This window comes from Chlorocebus sabaeus, chromosome 25 (assembly GCF_047675955.1).
Source record: "Chlorocebus sabaeus isolate Y175 chromosome 25, mChlSab1.0.hap1, whole genome shotgun sequence".
Taxonomy (NCBI): Eukaryota; Metazoa; Chordata; class Mammalia; order Primates; family Cercopithecidae; genus Chlorocebus; species Chlorocebus sabaeus.
The window spans coordinates 56,097,515-56,115,074 of NC_132928.1; the positions used below are offsets into that span (position 1 = coordinate 56,097,515).

At 38.3% G+C, this 17,560-nt stretch overlaps 1 protein-coding gene across 1 annotated transcript in view; it reads left to right on the top strand.

Annotated features, from left to right (window-relative positions):
* The window catches only part of ANKRD45 (ankyrin repeat domain 45), a 63,052-nt gene that overhangs the window by 38,275 nt on the left and 7,217 nt on the right, over positions 1 to 17,560 (top strand). Inside the window, exons 4-5 of the mRNA XM_007989458.3 lie at positions 6,781 to 6,875; positions 9,042 to 9,180. Of these exons, the coding sequence (XP_007987649.2) occupies positions 6,781 to 6,875; positions 9,042 to 9,180 (234 nt within the window). The remainder of the gene's footprint in view (positions 1 to 6,780; positions 6,876 to 9,041; positions 9,181 to 17,560) is intronic.

Sequence of the window (17,560 nt, forward strand, 5' to 3'; positions counted from 1 at the left end):
AGCTGGTCCCTCCGTTGGGGGTCCCTGACTTCCCGCAACATTTCTCAAATGTTTTCTTATAGTAGTTTCATAGTTTGAGGTCTTATATTTAAGTCTTTAATTCAGTTTGATTTAATTTTTGTATGTGGTGAGAGATGGGGTCTAGTTTCATTCTTCTGCTTATGGATATCCAGTTTTCCCAGCACCATTTATTGAAGAGACTGTCCTTTCCCCAGTGTATGTTCTTGGCAACTTTGTCAAAAGTGAGTTCACTGTAGATTTATGGATTTATTTCTAGGTTTTTCATTCTGTTCCATTGGTCTATGTGCCTGTTTTTAGGCCAGTCCCATGCTGTTTTGGTTACTATAGCTCTATAGTATAATTTGAAGTCAAGTAATGTGATTCCTTCAGTTTTTTTGTTTTTGTTTTGCTCAGGATGTCTTTGGCTATTCTGGGTCTTTTTGGTTCCACAAAAATTTTAGTATTGTTTTTTCTATTTCTGCAAAGCATGTCATTAGTATTTTGATACCAGTGTATTGAATCTGTACATTGCTTTGGGTAGTATGAGCATTTTAACAATAGCGATTCTTCCAATCTATGAACATGGAATGTCTTTCCATTTTTTGTGTCCTCTTCAGTTTCTTACATCAGTCTTTTATAGTTTTCATTATAGAGATTTTTCACTTTTTGGGTTAAGTTTATTCCTATTTTATTTTCTTTGTATGTATTATAAATGGGGTTACTTTCTTGATTTTTTTTTTTTTTTTTCAGATTGTTCACTGTTGGCCTATAGAAATACTACTGATTTTTGCATGTTGATTTTGTATCCTGCAATTTTACTGAATTTGTTTATCAGTTCTAATAATTTTTTTGGTGGAGTCTTTACACTTTTCCAAATATAAAATTATATCAGCTGGAATCAAGGATAATTTTACTTCCTCCTTTCCAATTTGGATGCCCTTTATTTTCTTCTCTGATTGCTCTAGGTAAGACTTCCAACACTACATTGAATAACAGTGGTGAAAGTGGGCATTCTTGTCTTATTCCAGATCTTAAAGGAAAGGCTTTCAGTTTTTCCTGTTCTACATTATACCAGCTGTGGGTCTGTCATATGTGGCTTTTATTGTGTTGATGTATGTTCCTACTATACCCAGTTTTTTGGGGGCTTTTACATGAAACAATATTAAATTTTAGCCTCAATTAAAATGATCATATGGTTTGTGTCCTTCATTCTGTTGATATGATGTATCACATTAGTTGGTTTGCATTTGTTGAAACATCCTTGCATCCTTGGGATAAATGTCACTTGGTCATTATGATAGTCATGATGAATGATCTTTTAAATGTGTGATTGAATTCAGTTTGCTAGCATTTTGTTGAGGATTTTTGCATCAGTGTTCATCAGGGAGACTGGCTTGTAGTTTTGAGGTTTTTTTTTTTTTTTTTTTTTTTATGTATCTTCATCTGGTTTTGGTATCAGGGTAATAATGGCTCTGTAAAATGTATTTGGAAGTATTTCCTCCTTCTCTATTTTTCAGAATAGTTTGAGTAGGAATGGTATTAGTTCTTTAAATGTTTGGTGAAACGGCATGAAGCTATTGGGTCCTGGGCTTTTCTTTGCTTGGAGGCTTTTTATTACAGCTTTCATCTCGTTACTTGTTATTGGTTTATTCAGGTTTTGGATTTCTTCATGGTTTAAACTTGTAGGTTGTATGTGTCTAGAACTTTATCCATTTATCTTAAGTTTTCCAATTTGTTGGCATATATTTGCTCATAGTAGCCTCTAGTGATCTTTTGAATTTCTGTGGAATTGGTTGTAATGTCTTGTTTTTCATTTTTTCTGATTTTTAAAATTTGGGCCTTTATTTCTTAGTCTGGCTAATGGTTTGCCAATTTTGTATATCTTTTCAAAAAACCAACTTTTCATTTCATTGATCTTTTGAAATTTTTTAAAAATTTCAATTTCATTAATTTTTGTTAGGATCTTTTTTATTTATTTTGTTCTACTAATTTTGGGTTTGGTTTGCTCTTGGTTTTCTAGTTCTTTAAGATGTATTGTTAAGGTGTTTATTTGAAGTTTTTGTATTTTTTTAAGGTAGGCGTTTATTGCTATAAACTTTCCTCTTAGTATTGCTTTCATTACATTCCATAGTTTTGGTATATTGTGTTTCTATTTTCATTTGTTGCAAGAATTTAAAAAATTTCCTTCTTATTAGTAATTTCTTCATTGACACACTGTTCATTCAGAAGCATACTGTTTCATTTCTATGTGCTGTATAGTTTCCAAAATTCCTCTTGTTATTGATTTCTAGCTTTATTCCATTGTGGTCAGAGAAAATACTTGATATAATTTTAACTTTTTTTGAAACTTTTAAGACTTTTTTTGTGGCCTAATATATGGTCTGTCCTTGAGAATGATCCATGTGCTGAGTAGAAAAATGTGCAGTCATTGAATGAAATGTTCTGTAAATATCTAGTAGGTCCATTTGGTCGGTAGTGCAAATTAAGTCCGATGTTTCTTTTTTAATGTTCTGTCTGGATGATCTGTCCAGTGCTGAAAGTAGGGTGTTGAAGTCTCTACCTATTATTGGATTGGGGTCTATCTCTCTCTTTAGCTCGAATAATATTTGCTTTAAATATCTGGTGCTCCAATGTTGGGTGCATGTATATTCCCAGTTGTTATATCCTCTTGCTAAAGACCTTCTTTGTGTCTTTCATAGTTTTTTTCTTGAAATCTATTTTGTCTGATGTAAGTATACTACTCCTGCTCTTTATTGGTTTCCATTGGCATGGAATATCTTTTTTTATCCTTTTATTTTCCACCTATGTGTGTCTTTATAGGTGAAGTGTGTTTCTTATATGTAACAGATAATTGGATCTTTGATTTTTATCTCTTCAACCACTCTATGTCTTTTGATTGGAGAGTTTAGTCTATTTACATTCAGTGTTATTATTGGTAAATAAGGACTTATTCCTGCCAGTTTGCTATTTGTTTTCTGGTTGTTTTGTGGTCTTATATTCCTTCTTTCCTTCCTTCCTGTCTTCCTTTTAGTGAAGGTGATTTTCTCTGATAGTATGTTTTAATCTCTTGCTTTTTATTTTTTGTGTCTCTGTTTTTTTTTTTGTTTTTGTTTTTGTTTTTTTTTTTTGACAGAGTCACCCAGATTGGAGTGCAGTGGCGCAATCTTGGCTCACTGTAACATCTTCCTCCTGGCTTCAAGTGATTCTCCTGCTTCAGCCTCACTAGTAGTTGGGATTACAGGCATGTACCACCATGCCAGCTAATTTTTATATTTTGAGTAGCTGGTCTCAAACTCCTGACATTAAGTGATCCACCTGCCTTGGCCTCCCAAAGTGCTGGGATTATAGATGTGAGCCACCATGCCCAGCTTTGTTGTATGTTTTTTGATTTGAGATTACCATGAGACTTTCAAATAGTATCTTATAGTTCATTATTTTAGACTGATGACAACTTAATATAGATTGTATAAACAAGCGAAGAGAAAAACAAATAAAAACTACATTTTAACTTCATTCCCCTCCAACTTTTTACCTCTTTGTTGTTTTTATTTATATCCTATTGTACGATCTATGTCTTGAAAATTGTTACATTTGATAGGTTAATCTTTTAGTCTTTCTATTCAAAATATGAGTAGTTTACCCACTGTAATTACAATGTCATACATAGTATTTTGTGGTTTTCTGTGTACCTACTATTACCAGTGAGTTTTATATATTCTGATGATTTCTTATTGCTCAACCACATCCTTTTCTTTCAGATTAAAAAACTCCCTTTAGCATTTCTTCTAGGACAAGTCTAGTGTTGATGAAATCCCTCAGCTTTAGTTTGCCTGGGAAAATATTTCTCTGATGTGTTTGAAGGATATTTTCATGGATATACTGTTCTAGGGTAAAAGTTATTTTCCTTTAGCACTTTAAATATGTCATGCTACTCTCTCCTGGCCTATATGGTTTCTACTGAAAAGTCTGTTGCTAGATATATTGGAGTTCCATTATATGTTATTTGTTTCTTTTCTCTTGCTGCTTTTAGGATCTTTATCCCTGATTTTTGGGAGGTTGATTATTAAATCTTGAGGTAGTCTTCTTTGGGCTAAAACTGCTTGGTGTTCTATAATCTTCTAGTGCTTGAATATTGATATATTTCTCTAGGTTTGGGAAGTTCTTTTTTTATTAATATTATTCCTTTGAATAAATTTATTCCTTTGAATAAATTTTCTACCTTGATCTCTCTCTACCTTTTCTTTAAGGCCAGTAACTTTTAGATTTGCCCTTTTGAGGCTGTTTTCTAGATCTTATAGGAGTGCTTCATTGTTTTTTATTCTTTTTTCTTTTGTCTCCCCTGACTGTATTTTCAAATAACCTGTCTTTGGGCTTACTAGTTCTTTCTTCTGCTTGATCAATTCTACTGTTAAGAGACTCTCATGCATTGTTTGGTATGTCAGTTGCATTTTTCAGCTCCAGAATTACTGCTTGATTCTTTTAAATTGTTCCAAACTGTTTGTTAATTTTATCTGATAGGATTCTGAATTATTTCTCTGTGTTATCTTGAATTTCTTTGAGTTTCCTCAAAATAGCTATTTTGAATTCTCTGTCTGAAAGGTCACATATCTCTTTCACTCTGGGATTGGTCACTGGGGCCTTATTTAGTTTGTTTGATGAGGTCCTGTTTTTCTGACTGATCTTCTTACTTGTGGATATTCATTGGCATCTGGGCATTGAAGAGTTAGGTATTTATTGTAGGTATTGCAGTCTGGGCTTGTTTGTACCTGTCCTTCTTGGGAAGGCTTTCTAAGTATTTGAAGGGACTTGGGTGTTGTGATCTAAGTTTTTGGTTACTCTGGCCGTATCTGCATTAGGGGGCACCCCAAGCTCAGTAACCTGTGACTCTTGCAGACTTGTAGAGATACTGTCTTGGTGGTCTCGGGTAAGATGTGGGAAAATGCTCTGGAGTATCAGGCAGAAACGCTTTTTAAATTTTCTTATTTTCCCCTCAACAAACAGAGTCTCTCTCTCTGTGCTGAGCTGCCTAGAACTGGGGGAGGGGTAACATAAGCACCCCTGTGGCCACCACCACTAGGACTACCCTGGGTCAGACCTGAAACCAGCATGGCACTGGGTCTTGCCCAAGGCCTGTGGTGACCACTGCCTGGTTATTGCTTGTATTCACTCAAGGCCCAATGGTCTATAGTCAGCAGTTGGCAAATACAGCCAGGCATGTGTCCTTCCCTAAAGGCAGCAAGTTCCCCCAGGCTCTGGGTGGGTCCGGAGATGCTATCTGGGAGTCAAGTCCTGGAGTCAAGAACCTTAGGAATCTACTCTGTTCTACTGCAGCTGAGCTGGCACCCAAGCCGTAAGACAAAGTCCTTCCCACTTTTCCTCTCCCCTTTCTTCTAACACAGTAGTCTCTCCCTGCGGCAACCACTGCCCAAGCCCACAGCAAGTACCACCTGGCTTCTGCTGATATTCACTCAAGGCCTAAGGGCTCTGCAATCAGCCTGTGGTGAATACTGCCCAGCATGGGTCTATCCTTTCAGGGCAGTGGGCTCTCCAGGTCCAGGCAAGACCCAGAAATGCTCTCCAGGAGCCAGGTTTAGAATCAGGGACCTCAGGATCCTGCTTGGTGTGCTACCCCACTGTGGCTGAGCTGGTACCCAGGTTGCAAGACAAAGTCCCATTTACTCTTCCCTCTCCTTTCGTCAAGCAGAACGTGTTTCTCCCCATAGTCACTACAGCTGGGGAATGTTCTGGGTCACCCCTGAAGCCAGCATGGCTCTGAGTCTCACCCAAGGCCTGCGGTGAGTACTGCCTGGGTATCACCGATACTTATTCAGGACCCAAAGGCTCTTTAGTCAGCAGGTGATGAATCCTGCCAGGACTGGGTCCTTCCCTTCAAGGCAACTGGTTCCCTTTTGGCCCAGGATATGTCTAGAAATATCACCTTGGAGTTAGGGCCTGGAATGGGGGCCTCAGGACTCTGCTTGGTGCCGTGTTCTACTGTGGCTGAGCTGGTATCCAAGTTGCAGGATAAAGTGTTATTCACTTTTCCCTCTCTTCTCCTCAAGCAGAAGAAAGGAATCTCTCCCAGAGCTGTCAGCTATGTCACCTGGGATTGGCAGAGGGGTGGCAAGCACTCTCATGGCCATTCAGGCTGGTGTCTCACTAGGTGACGTGCACCCCGAGTCAACTGGCTCTGATCCCTGCATAGCACTAGGACTTGCCCAGGAATTGCAGACCTCGTGGCATAGATGGTCTTTCAAGTTTATTTAGGACCCCATAGCACTTTAGCCTGTAGTGGTGGGGCCTGCTGGAACTCAGATTCCAACTGTTGGGATGTGCGTCCCCTCTGGCTAGGGCTGGTCTAAATGCTGCATCCATGGGTGGCAGCTGAATTCTGCCCCATGTTGCTTTCTACTATGATGGGAAGCATTGAGCTGTAGTGCAGAGTCCCACAATCACTGTGCTCTCCCTCCCTCAAGCATACAGATTCTCTGTCTGCACTGTGTGGCCATTGCCAGGGGTATGGGGGAAATGTGGTGTAGGCAGTTCAAAACTGTCTTTCCTGCCCTCTTCAGTGCCTCTTTCCTTAATATGATGTTAAAATGAGGTACTGTGATTGCTTACCTGATTTTTGGTTCTCATGTTGGTGCTTTTTTTGTATGGATAGTTGTTCAATTTGGTGTTTCTGTGGGGTGGGGTGGACAGTGGAGGCTTCTGTTTGACTATCTTGCTCTGCCTCTTGTCTTTGTCTTGTCATGTGTGTGTTTCTGTCCATTCTTTCAGATGCAAGACTGACTCTGAAAAAATATATTGCAAAAGTCTCTTTAGCTATTACTGACACTGAAAAGGGATCAGGGAAACTCCTTAAGGAAGACAAGGTACTGTATTGTGATTATTGCTTGTTCTGTGGTATTTTGAGAATTTTGTCTTACATTTTAATTTTTGCACTGATGTTCTAAAGGCAGGTTGTGGTCCTTACTTCCTCCTTCCTCCCTCTTTCTTTCCTTCTTCCCTCCTACCTTCCCTTCCTTTCTTTATAAACCTCTAATAGAGGATAGTCTGATCAAAACTAAAATAAATAGTATTAAAGAGTGACATAGAGATGTACTAAGTATCAAACCCAGTGACATGGCTGAATCTTAGAAGTGTAATATTGAGTTAAAAAAAAAAAAATCAAAGACTACATAGATTTTTATAAAGCTCAAAAACAAGCAATTACAAACTATATAATTTAGGGATGCCTACATATGGAAGTAAAACTATTTAAAAAGTCAAGCGAAGGGATAAGCACAGATCATAGTTATCTCCTGAAGGCAGTCAGGGGGCTGGGATGGGGAGGGACAGAAGCTGCATTAATAGTACTGGTAGTGTTCTGGTTCTTCTGTTGAGTAGTAGTGTCCAAAATAATACAATGGAAATATTCATTTCATTATTTTGCTTCAAAACTGAGATACACATTATATATTTTGGTATATATGTACATGTACAAACATATTGCATATTATTTAATGTGTCAATTTTTCCAGAATTGGAAAAAAATACACAGATGTAAACATAGTAATTTTAAAGCCCACTTGCCCACTCTAAGTACTACCCACGCATTCCCTGTGCAATAGTTTAGTGCTCCGAATGTGCATTTAAAAAATATACTGAGGGTATCAGAAATGTGTTTTGGTTTTAAATTATTTCTTATATTTTTGTGCAGGATGCTCTGTGAATTTCCTGTGACCTATTATTCAGATGAAAAAGAATTGGGTATTGCTAAATTATAAGATATCACCAAGTCTAAGCATTTGATAAGTTATACATTTTCTCTTGTGTCTTGTAGAGTACTCTACAAAATCTCTTGTGAAACAAATAAAATGTAGGAAAAATTCTGTTAGAATAGCTTTTGGAGCTATCAGATCTGCAAAAAGCAAAATTTTCCTGACACAAAGAAATAGTGCTTTGTCAAACTAGTTACTAGAACGTTCTTATTTTACTTTTAAAAAATTTGATTATTTGAACTAGAAATTATGTATACATAGTAATAATTAGAAAAACATCAAAATGTCTAAAGCAAGCCTAATAGTTTTTCTTTTTCTATTTCTATTCTTATGCACTCTGTGGTTCTAATAACAATTTTGTGTTATGTTTTTCCTTTCACTTATATAATCATATGTATCCATACACATAATAGGAATTTTATGAAAGATTTTGTTTTTATAAAAATGAGATCACACTTATATATATTATTCAATTTTACTTTTTTTCTTCTTAATAAGATATTAAGGACACCTCTAAGTCTACTTCCTTCTACATACTTCTGCATATTCTACTGCTTGTTATTTAACAGTGTGGACAGGACATACCACAAATGTATTTATTTATCTTTATTATTACAGACCATAGTACAATAAACATCTTAAATCAGACATCAGAAATTTGCTGCATATGTGCAACAAGATAATTTTACAGTGCAAACTGAGAGATTTTCAGTAAGGTGGAGCTTTTCTTGTATTTCTTGAACTTCCTCCTGTGAACCATTTGAGAGGGAATAAAATATCAGCATTGTCTTTTGAGATGCATGCAACTGATACCATCCACCTATTCTTTTCTGGTCTTTGCAAGTACTTCTTTTAGTCACAGGGCTTAACAAAAATGAAGAATTAGGGAGAAAGTGTAGAATGGTACCAGGCTTCATGACTCTTGATGGTGAGTTTTATTGTGCTCATATTCCACTAATGTTAGAGCTGCACTGTCCAATATAATAGACACTAGCCACATGTGACTATTCAAATTTGAATTATTTAAAATTAATTACAATTTAAAATGTAGTTCCTTAGTCACCCTAGCCACATTTCTAGTGCCCAATAGCTATTTATATCTAATGGCTACTGTATTGGTCAATGCAGGTACAGAATATTTCTATCATCACAGAAAGTTTGATTGGTTTAGAACTCTGCTGGTTTTAAACCAGCAGAACATGTGCTGGTTTAGAGATACTGTTGAGTTTTATTTTTCAGTAAATAAGTGGAGAGCAAACTCTGTATTTCTGTCCCTAGAATACCATCCTGAGTGCATGCCGTGCAAAAAATGAGTGGTTGGAAACCCATACAGAAGCTTCCATTAATGAGCTTTTAGAGCAGAGGCAACAACTGGAAGATACTGTGACTCCTATCTTCACAAAAATGACTACACCACGTAAGTTTTGGATAAAAGGTGGTTTGAATGTCAGAAGGGATGAAAATTAAGTTCAATGTTGTTATTTCTGAGATATTCTGATTTTAACAATCTTCATTAAGTAGTCATTAACATTGTTACAAGCACTAATCTATGATATAGTTCCCTAGTTTCATTATTTTCAATATTAGTAATAACTAATAATAACAGAATTCTTCCTACAGGAAATGTCTAATACTAATCTTAATGTTACCATTATCAGTCATTAAATTTTATGTGATTACTGTCGCTTTGCTTTGATTTTTTTTTTTTTTTTTTTTTTTTTTTTTTTTTTGAGGCAGAGTCTTGCTCTGTTACCCAGGCTGGAGTGCAGTGGTGTGATTGTAGTTTACCGCAGCCTCCAACTCCTGGGCTCAAGTGATACGCCTGCCTCCGGAGTAACTGGGACCACAGGTGGGCATCACCATGCTTAGCCAATTTTTAAATTTTTTATGGAGATAGGGTCTTGGTATGTTACTCAGGCTGGCCTTGAACTCCTGGCTTCATGTAATCCTCCTGCCTCAGCCTCCTGAAGTGTTGGCATTAGAGGTGTGAGCCACCACACTGGGCCTGTCTTTGATTTTGATTCTCATCTAGGAAGTATCTCCTCCTGGGAGATAGGGTGGCAACATTTTATTTTATTTATTTTTATTTATTTTTTTTTCTTTCAACATTTATTTTAAGTTCCAGGGTACATGTGCAGGATGTGCTAGTTTGTTACATAGGTAAACGTGTGCCATGGTGGTTTGCTGCTCAGATCAACCCATCACCTTGGTATTAAGCCCAACATCCATTAGCTATTCTTCCTGATGCTGTCCCTCCCCCAACCCCTACAGTGTGTGTTGTTCCTCTCCATGTGTCCACGCGTTCTCATCATTCAGCTCCCACTTACAAGTGAGAACATATGGTGTTTGGTTTTCTGTTCCTGCATTAGTTTGCTGAGGATAATGGCTTCCAGCTCCATCCATGACTCTTAAATGGACATGGTCTTGTTCCTTTTTATGGCTGCATAGTATTCCATGGTATATATGTTCCACATTTTCTTTACCCAGTCTATCATTGATAGGTATTTGGGTTGATTCCATGTTTTTGCTATTGTGAATAGTGCTGCAATGAACATACATATGCATGTATCTTTATAATAGAATGATTTATATTCCTTTGTATATATACCCAGTAATGGGATTGCTGGGTCAAATGGTATTTCCATCTCTAGATCTTTGAGGAATTGCCATACTGTCTTCCACAATGGTTAAATTAATTTACATTCTCACCAACAGTGTATAAGAATTCCTTTTGTCCACAACCTTGCCAGCATCTGTTGTTTCTGGACTTTTTAATAATTGTCATTCTGACTGGCATGAGATGGTGTGTCATTGTGTTTTTGATTCACATTTCTCTAATGATCAGTGATGTTGAACTTTTTTTCATGTTTGTTTACTGGCCACATGAATGTGTTTTTGTTGTTGTTGTTGTTGTTTGTTTGTTTGTTTTTTTGAGGCAGAGTCTCACTCTAGTCACCCAGGCTGGAATGTAATGCTCACTGTAACCCCTGCCTCCTGGGTTCAAGTGATTATCTTGCCTCAGCCTCCTGAGTAGCTGGGATTACATGTGTGCCACCATGCCCAGCTAATTTTTATATTTTTTGTAGAGAGGGGGTTTCACCATGTTGGTCAGGCTGGTCTTGAATTCCTGACCTCAGGTGGTCCACCCACCTCAGTCTCCCAAAGTGCTGAGATTACAGGCATGAATCCACCATGCCCGGCCTTTTTTTTTTTTTTAATGTTGTCTTTTGAGAAGTGTCTGTTCATGTCTTTTGCCCACTTTTTAATGAAGTTGTTTTTTTTTTTTTTTTCCCTCATACATTTGTGTAAGTTCTTTGTAGACTCTGGATATTAGACCTTTGTCAGATGAATAGATTGCAAAAATTTTCTATAGGTTGTCTGTTCACTCTGATAGTTTCTTTTACTGTGCAGAAGCTCTTTAGTTTAATTAGATCCTATTTGTCAATTTTTCCTTTTGTTGCAATTGCTTTTGGTGTTTTATTCATGAAATCTTTGCCCGTGCCTATGTCCTGAATGGTATCGCCTTGATTTTCTTCTAGGGTTTTTATAGTTTTCAGTTTTACATTTAAGTCGTTAATCTATCTTGAGTTAATTTTTGTATAAGGTGTAAGGAAGGGGTCCAGTTTCAGTTTTCTGCATATGGCTAACCAGTTTTCCCAACAACATTTATTAAATAGGGAATCCTTTCTCCATTGCTTGTTTTTGTCAGGGTTGTTGAAGATCAGATGGTTGTAGGTGTGTGGTCTGATTTCTGAGTTCTCTGTTCTTTTTCATTGGGCTATGTGTCTGTTTTTATACCAATACCATGCTGTTTTGGTTACTGTGGCCTTGTAGTATGGTTCCAAGTTGGGTAGCAGGATGCCTCCAGCTTTGTTCTTTTTGCTTAGGATTGTCTTGGCTATTCAGGCTCTTTTTTTGTTCCATATGAATTTTAAAATAGTTTCTTCTAATTCTGTGAAGAATGTCGATGACAGCTTAATGAGAGTAGCATTGAATCTATAAATTTTTTGGGCAGTATGGCCATTTCATAATATTAGTTCTTCCTATCCATGAGCATGGAATGTTTTTCCATTTGTTTGTGTCCTTTCTGATTTCCTTGAGCAGTGGTTTGTAGTTCTCCTTCAAGACGTTGTTCACTTCGCTTGTCTGCTGTATTTTTATGTATTTTATTCTTTTTGTAGCAATTGTGAAGTGGATTTCATTCATGATTTGGCTCTCTGCTTGCCTGTTGTTGGTGTATAAATATGCTAGCAATTTTTGCACATTGAGTTTGTATCCTGATAGTTTGCTGAAGTTGCTTATCAGTTTAAGAAGCTTTTGGGCTGAGATAATAGGATTTCCTAGATATAGGATCATGTCATCTGCAAACAAAGATTATTTAACTTCCTCTCTCCCTATTTGAATACCCTTTATTTCTTTCTCTTGCCTGATTTCCCTAGCCAGAACTTCCAATACTATGTCAAATAGGCATGGTGGGAGAGGGCATCCTTGTTTTGTGCTGGTTTTCAAGGGGAATGCTTCCACCTTTTGTACATTCCATATGATATTGGCTGTGGGTTTTTCATATAGGTTTCTGATTTTTTTGAGGTATGTTCCTTCAATACTTAGTTTATTGAGAATTTTTAACATGGAGAGATGTTGAATTTTCTCGAAGGCCTTTTCTTTGTCTATCAAGATAATCATGTGGTTTTTGTCTTTAGTTCTGCTTATGTGATGAATTACATTCATTGATTTGCATATGCTAAACCAACCTTGCATCCTGGAGATGAAGCCAACTTGATCATGGTGAATAAACTTTTTGAAGTGCAGCTGGATTTGATTTGCCAGTATTTTATTGAGGATTTTTGCATCAATGTTCATCAGGGATATTGGCCTAAAGTTTTCTTTTTCTGTTGTATCTCCACCAGGTTTGGGTATCAGGATGATGCTGGCTTCATACAATGAGTTAGATAGGAGTCCTTCCTTTTCAATTATTTGGAATAGTTTCAGTAGAGATGGTGCCAGCTCTTCTTTATACCTCTGGTAGAATTCAGCTGTAAATCCATCTGGTCCTGGGCTTCTTTTTGGTTGGTAGGCTATTTATTACTGCCTCAATTTCAGAACTCATTATTGGTCTATTCAGGGATTCAGTTTCTTCCTGGTTCAGTCTTGGGAGGATGTATGTGTCCAGGAATTTATTCATGTCTTCTAGATTTTCTACTTTATGTTCATAGAATTGTTTATAGTATTGTCTGACAGTTGTTTTGATGTAGAATCAGTGGTGATATCATCCTTATCATTTCTGATTGTGTCAATTTGATTCTTCTCCTTTATTAATTTAGCTAGTGGTCTATTTTATTAATTTTTTTCCCCAAAAAAACCAGTTCCTGGATTCATTGTGTTTTTTTTGAAGGGTTTTTTGTGTCTCTGTCTCCTTCAGTTCTGCTCTGATTTTGATTATTTCTTGTTTTCTGCTAACTTTGGGGTTTGTTTGCTCTTGGTTCTCTAGTAATTTTAGTTGTGGTGTTAGGTTGTTAATTTGAGATCTTTCCAGCTTTTTGATGTGGGCATGTAGTGCTGTGAATCTCCCCCTTAACTCTGCTTTAGCTGTATCCCAGAGATTCTGGTACATTGTCTCTTTGTTCTTATTAGTTTCAAAGAACTTCTTGATTTCTGCCTTAATTTCAGTATTTACCCAGGAGTCATTCAGGAGCAGTTTATTCAATTTCCATGCAGTTGTGTGGTTTTGAGTGAATTTCTTAGCTTTGCGTTCTAATTTGATTGCACTGTGGTCTGAGAGACAGTTTGTTATGATTTCAGTTCTTTTGCATTTGCTGAGTTTTTTACTTCTGCATATATGATCAATTTTTGAGTAAGTGCCGTGTGGTGATGAGAAGAATGCATATTCTGTTGTTTTTGGGTGAAGAGTTTTGTAGATAACTATCAGATGTGCTTGATCCAAAGCTGAGTTCAGGTCCTGAATATCTTTGTTAATTTTCTGTCTGGATGATCTTTTTAATATTGTCAGTGGGGTGTTAAAGTCTACCACTATTATTGTGTATGAGTCTAAGTCTCTGTAGGTCTCTGAGAGCTTACTTTATGAATCTGGGTGTTCCTGTATTGTGTGCATATGTATTTAGGATAGTTAGCTCTTCTTGTTGAATTGAACCCTTTACTGATATGTAACACCCTTCTTTGCTTTTTTTTTGAGACGGAGTCTTGCTTTATCACCCAGGCTGGAGTACAATGGTGCAATCTCGCCTTACTGCAACCTTTGCCTCCTGGGTTCAAGAGATTCTCCTGCCTTCCTCTCCCGAGTGGCTGGGATTACAGGTGCCCACTTCCACACTCGGCTAATTTTTGTATTTTTAGGAGAGACTGGGTTTCACTATGTTGGCCAGGCTGGTCTCGAACTCCTGACCTCAGGAGATCCACCAACCTTGGCCTCTCAAAGTACTGGGTTTACAGGCATGAACCACCGTGCCCAGCCCCTTCTTTGTCCTTTTTGACTTGTTGGTTTAGAGTCTGTTTTGTCAGAAACTAGGACTGTGATCCCTGCTTTTTTCCTGTTTTCCATTTGCTTGGTGAATTTTCCTTCATCCCTTTCTTTTGAGCCTATGTGTGTCTTTGCACATGAGATGGGTCTTTTGAAGACAGTGTACTGATGGGTCTTGGATCTTTATCCAGCTTGCCATTCTGTGTCTCTTAATGGGGGGCATTTAGCCCATTTACATTTAAGGTTAATATTGTTTTGTGTGAATTTGATCCTGTCATCATGATGCTTGCTGGTTATTTTTGCAGACTTGATTATGTGGTTGCTTCAAAGTGTCACTGGTCTCTGTACTTCAGTTTGTTTTTGTAGTGGCTGGTAATGGGTTTTCCTTTCCATAGTTAGTGCTCCCTTCAGAAACTCCTGCAAGGCAGGACTGGTGGTGACAAATTCCCTCAGTGTTTGCTTGTCTGAAAAGGATCTTATTTCTCCTTTGCTTAGTTTGGCTGGATATGAAATTCTGGGTTGGAAATTCTTTTCTTTAAGAATGTTGAATATTGGCCCCCAATCCCTTCTGGTTTTAGGGTTTCCACTCAGAAGTCCACATTAGTCTGATGGGTTTCCTATTGTAAGTGACCTGGCCTTTCAGTCTGGCCTCCTTTAACATTTTTTCTTTCATTTTGACCTTGGAGAATCTGATGATTATGTGTCTTGGGGTTGATCTTCTCATGGAGTATCTTACTGAGGTTCTCTGGATTTCCTGAATTTGAATGTTGGCCTGTCTTGCTGGGTTGGGGAAATTCTCCTGGATAATACCCTGAAGTATGTTTTCCAACTTGGTTTTATTCTCCCTGTCTTTTTCAGGTACCCCAATCAGTCATAGGTTTGGTCTTTTTACATAGTCCTATATTTCTCAGAGGTTTTGTTCATTCCTTTTCATTCTTTTTTTCTGTATTCTTGTCTTCCTATTTCAAAAGATAGTCTTCAAGCTCTGACATTTTTTCTTCCTCTTCATCTGTTCTTCTATTGATACTTGTGATTGCATTGTGAATTTCTTGCATCATGGTTTTCAGCTCCATCAGGTCAGTTATGCTGTCCTCTAAACTGGCTGTTCTGGTTATCAGCTCCTGTATTGTTTTATTATAATTCTTAGCTTCTTTGCATTGGGTTACAATGTGTTCCTTTAGCTCAGTGAAGTTTATTATTACCCACCTTCTAAAGCCTACTTCTGTCATTTCAGCCATCTTGGCCTCAGTCCAGTTCTGTGCCCTTGCTGGAGAGGTGTTGCAGTCACTTGTAGAAGAAGAGGCACTCTGGCTTTTTGAGTTTTCAGCATTTTTGCATTGATTTTTTTCTCATCTTTGTGGGCTTATCTACCTTTGAGTTTTGAGGTTGCTGACCTTTGAATGGAATTTTTTTGAGGTCTTTTTTTGTTGATGCTGCTGCTGCTGTTGCTTTCTGTTTGTGTGTTTTTCTTTTAAAAGTCAGGCCACTTTTCTGTAGGGCTGCTGCAGTTTGCTGGGGGATGGCTCCAGAAAACTGGAAGTTGCCTTGATTTTTCCTCTACCTGGAGGTATCATCAAGTAAAGGCTGTGAAACAGCAAAGACAACAGCCTGCTCCTTTCTCTGGGAGCTTTGTCCCAGTGGGGTATTGGTCTGTTGCCAGCCTGGAAGCTCCTGTAGGAGGTATCTGAAGACCTGTGTTGGGAGGTCTCACTCAGTCAGGAGGGATGGGATAAGGGAACTTCTTAAAGAAGCAATCTGGCTCCTTTTTGATAGAGCAGGTGTGCTGTGTTGGGGATAGCCCTTCCTCATCCAGACTGCCTGGATTCTCCAGAGCCAGTGGGCTGGAAAGGCTGTTGACTGAACTGCAGAGACATCAGTCATCCCTCCCCACAGTGGCTCCATCTTAAAAGAGATCAGAGTTATGTCTGTATAACCCTGGCTAGAGTTGCTGTAATTCTTGCAGGGAGGTCCCACCCAGTGAAGGGGGATACATTGGGGTCCCATTTAAAGAAGCAATCTGCCCACAATCTGGCACAGCAGCTGTGCTGCATTGTGCAGCCCTCCTCCTCATGAGGACTTCTTGAACGTCCCAGAGATGGAAGGCTAGAAGGACTGAGTTAAACAAACTGCAGAAATGGATGGCACCTGCCTCTACCCCCTGGGAACTCATCCATCTCAGGCAGTCTCCAGCCTGTTGTGCTGTCTGGCAGCAATTCCAAGGTGGTGGCTCTTAACTTGTGAAGTGCCGCGGAAGTGGGGCCCACAGAATGACACTGCTTGGCTCTCTGGATTCAGCCCTATTCCTAGGGGAGTATACAAATGGATCTCCTGCCTTGCTGGGATTCCTGGGGCCAGAGTATGTAAAACTCCTGGGTCTCTGTGTGAGCCTGAGCATCTGCTTTGCCAGGACTCCATGTAGGTCTGTGTATCAGACTCAAGGCTCTGGTGGCATAGGCTAATGAGGGGATCTCGTGATCGGTGGGTTGCAAAGATCTGTGTGAGAAGTGTGGTTTCTCACTTTTCTTACTCCTGCAGCAGATAAGCCACACATACATTGTACATGGTCACACAATCACTTACTGCTTCTCTTGGCTGGGGTTGGGGGTTCCTTTGGTTCTGTGCCACTCTTGGGTAGGCCATTGCCCCACTCTACTTTTCTTTATTCTTTCTGGGTCAAGCCATTTGCCTAGTTGGTCTCAATGGAAGAACCTGGATATTTCACTGGAAGCTGCTGAATTCACTCACCGTTTTTATTTTCCATGAGAGCCATGGACTGCAGCTTTTTCTAATTGGCCATCTCAGTTCCTCTTGGTAGCATTTTAAAAAGCAGTTTAAGTATTATAATTCTGTATTTGGGGAAAAACCTACTGTGGGAATACCGTCCTAAGAATCGGGAAGGTGAACATATCAGAATCTTGGTGGCAGGCACACCCCTAGCATTTTTAAAAAATAATAGCTTTATTGAGATATAATTCTCACACCATAAGAGTAATCATTTTAAAGAGTACAGTTCAGTGGTTTTCAGTATATTCACAAAGTTGTGTAATTATCACCCTTATCTAACTTTCGAGTTTTACCTCTTTGAAAAGAAACCCTATAGCTATTAGCAGTCACTTCCTATTCTTCCCTTCCTCAAGCCCTGGCAACCACTAATCTACTTTCTCTCTTGATGGATTTACCTTCTCTAAACATTTTTTTTAACTTTTTCTTTTTCTGGGGGCAGGGCAGGTTGGGTTAGGATGGCTGCCCTCTGGACATGCCCCTCAACATTTTATAAATGAAATAATATAATATTTTGTTGACTTTCGTGGTGGCCTCTCTC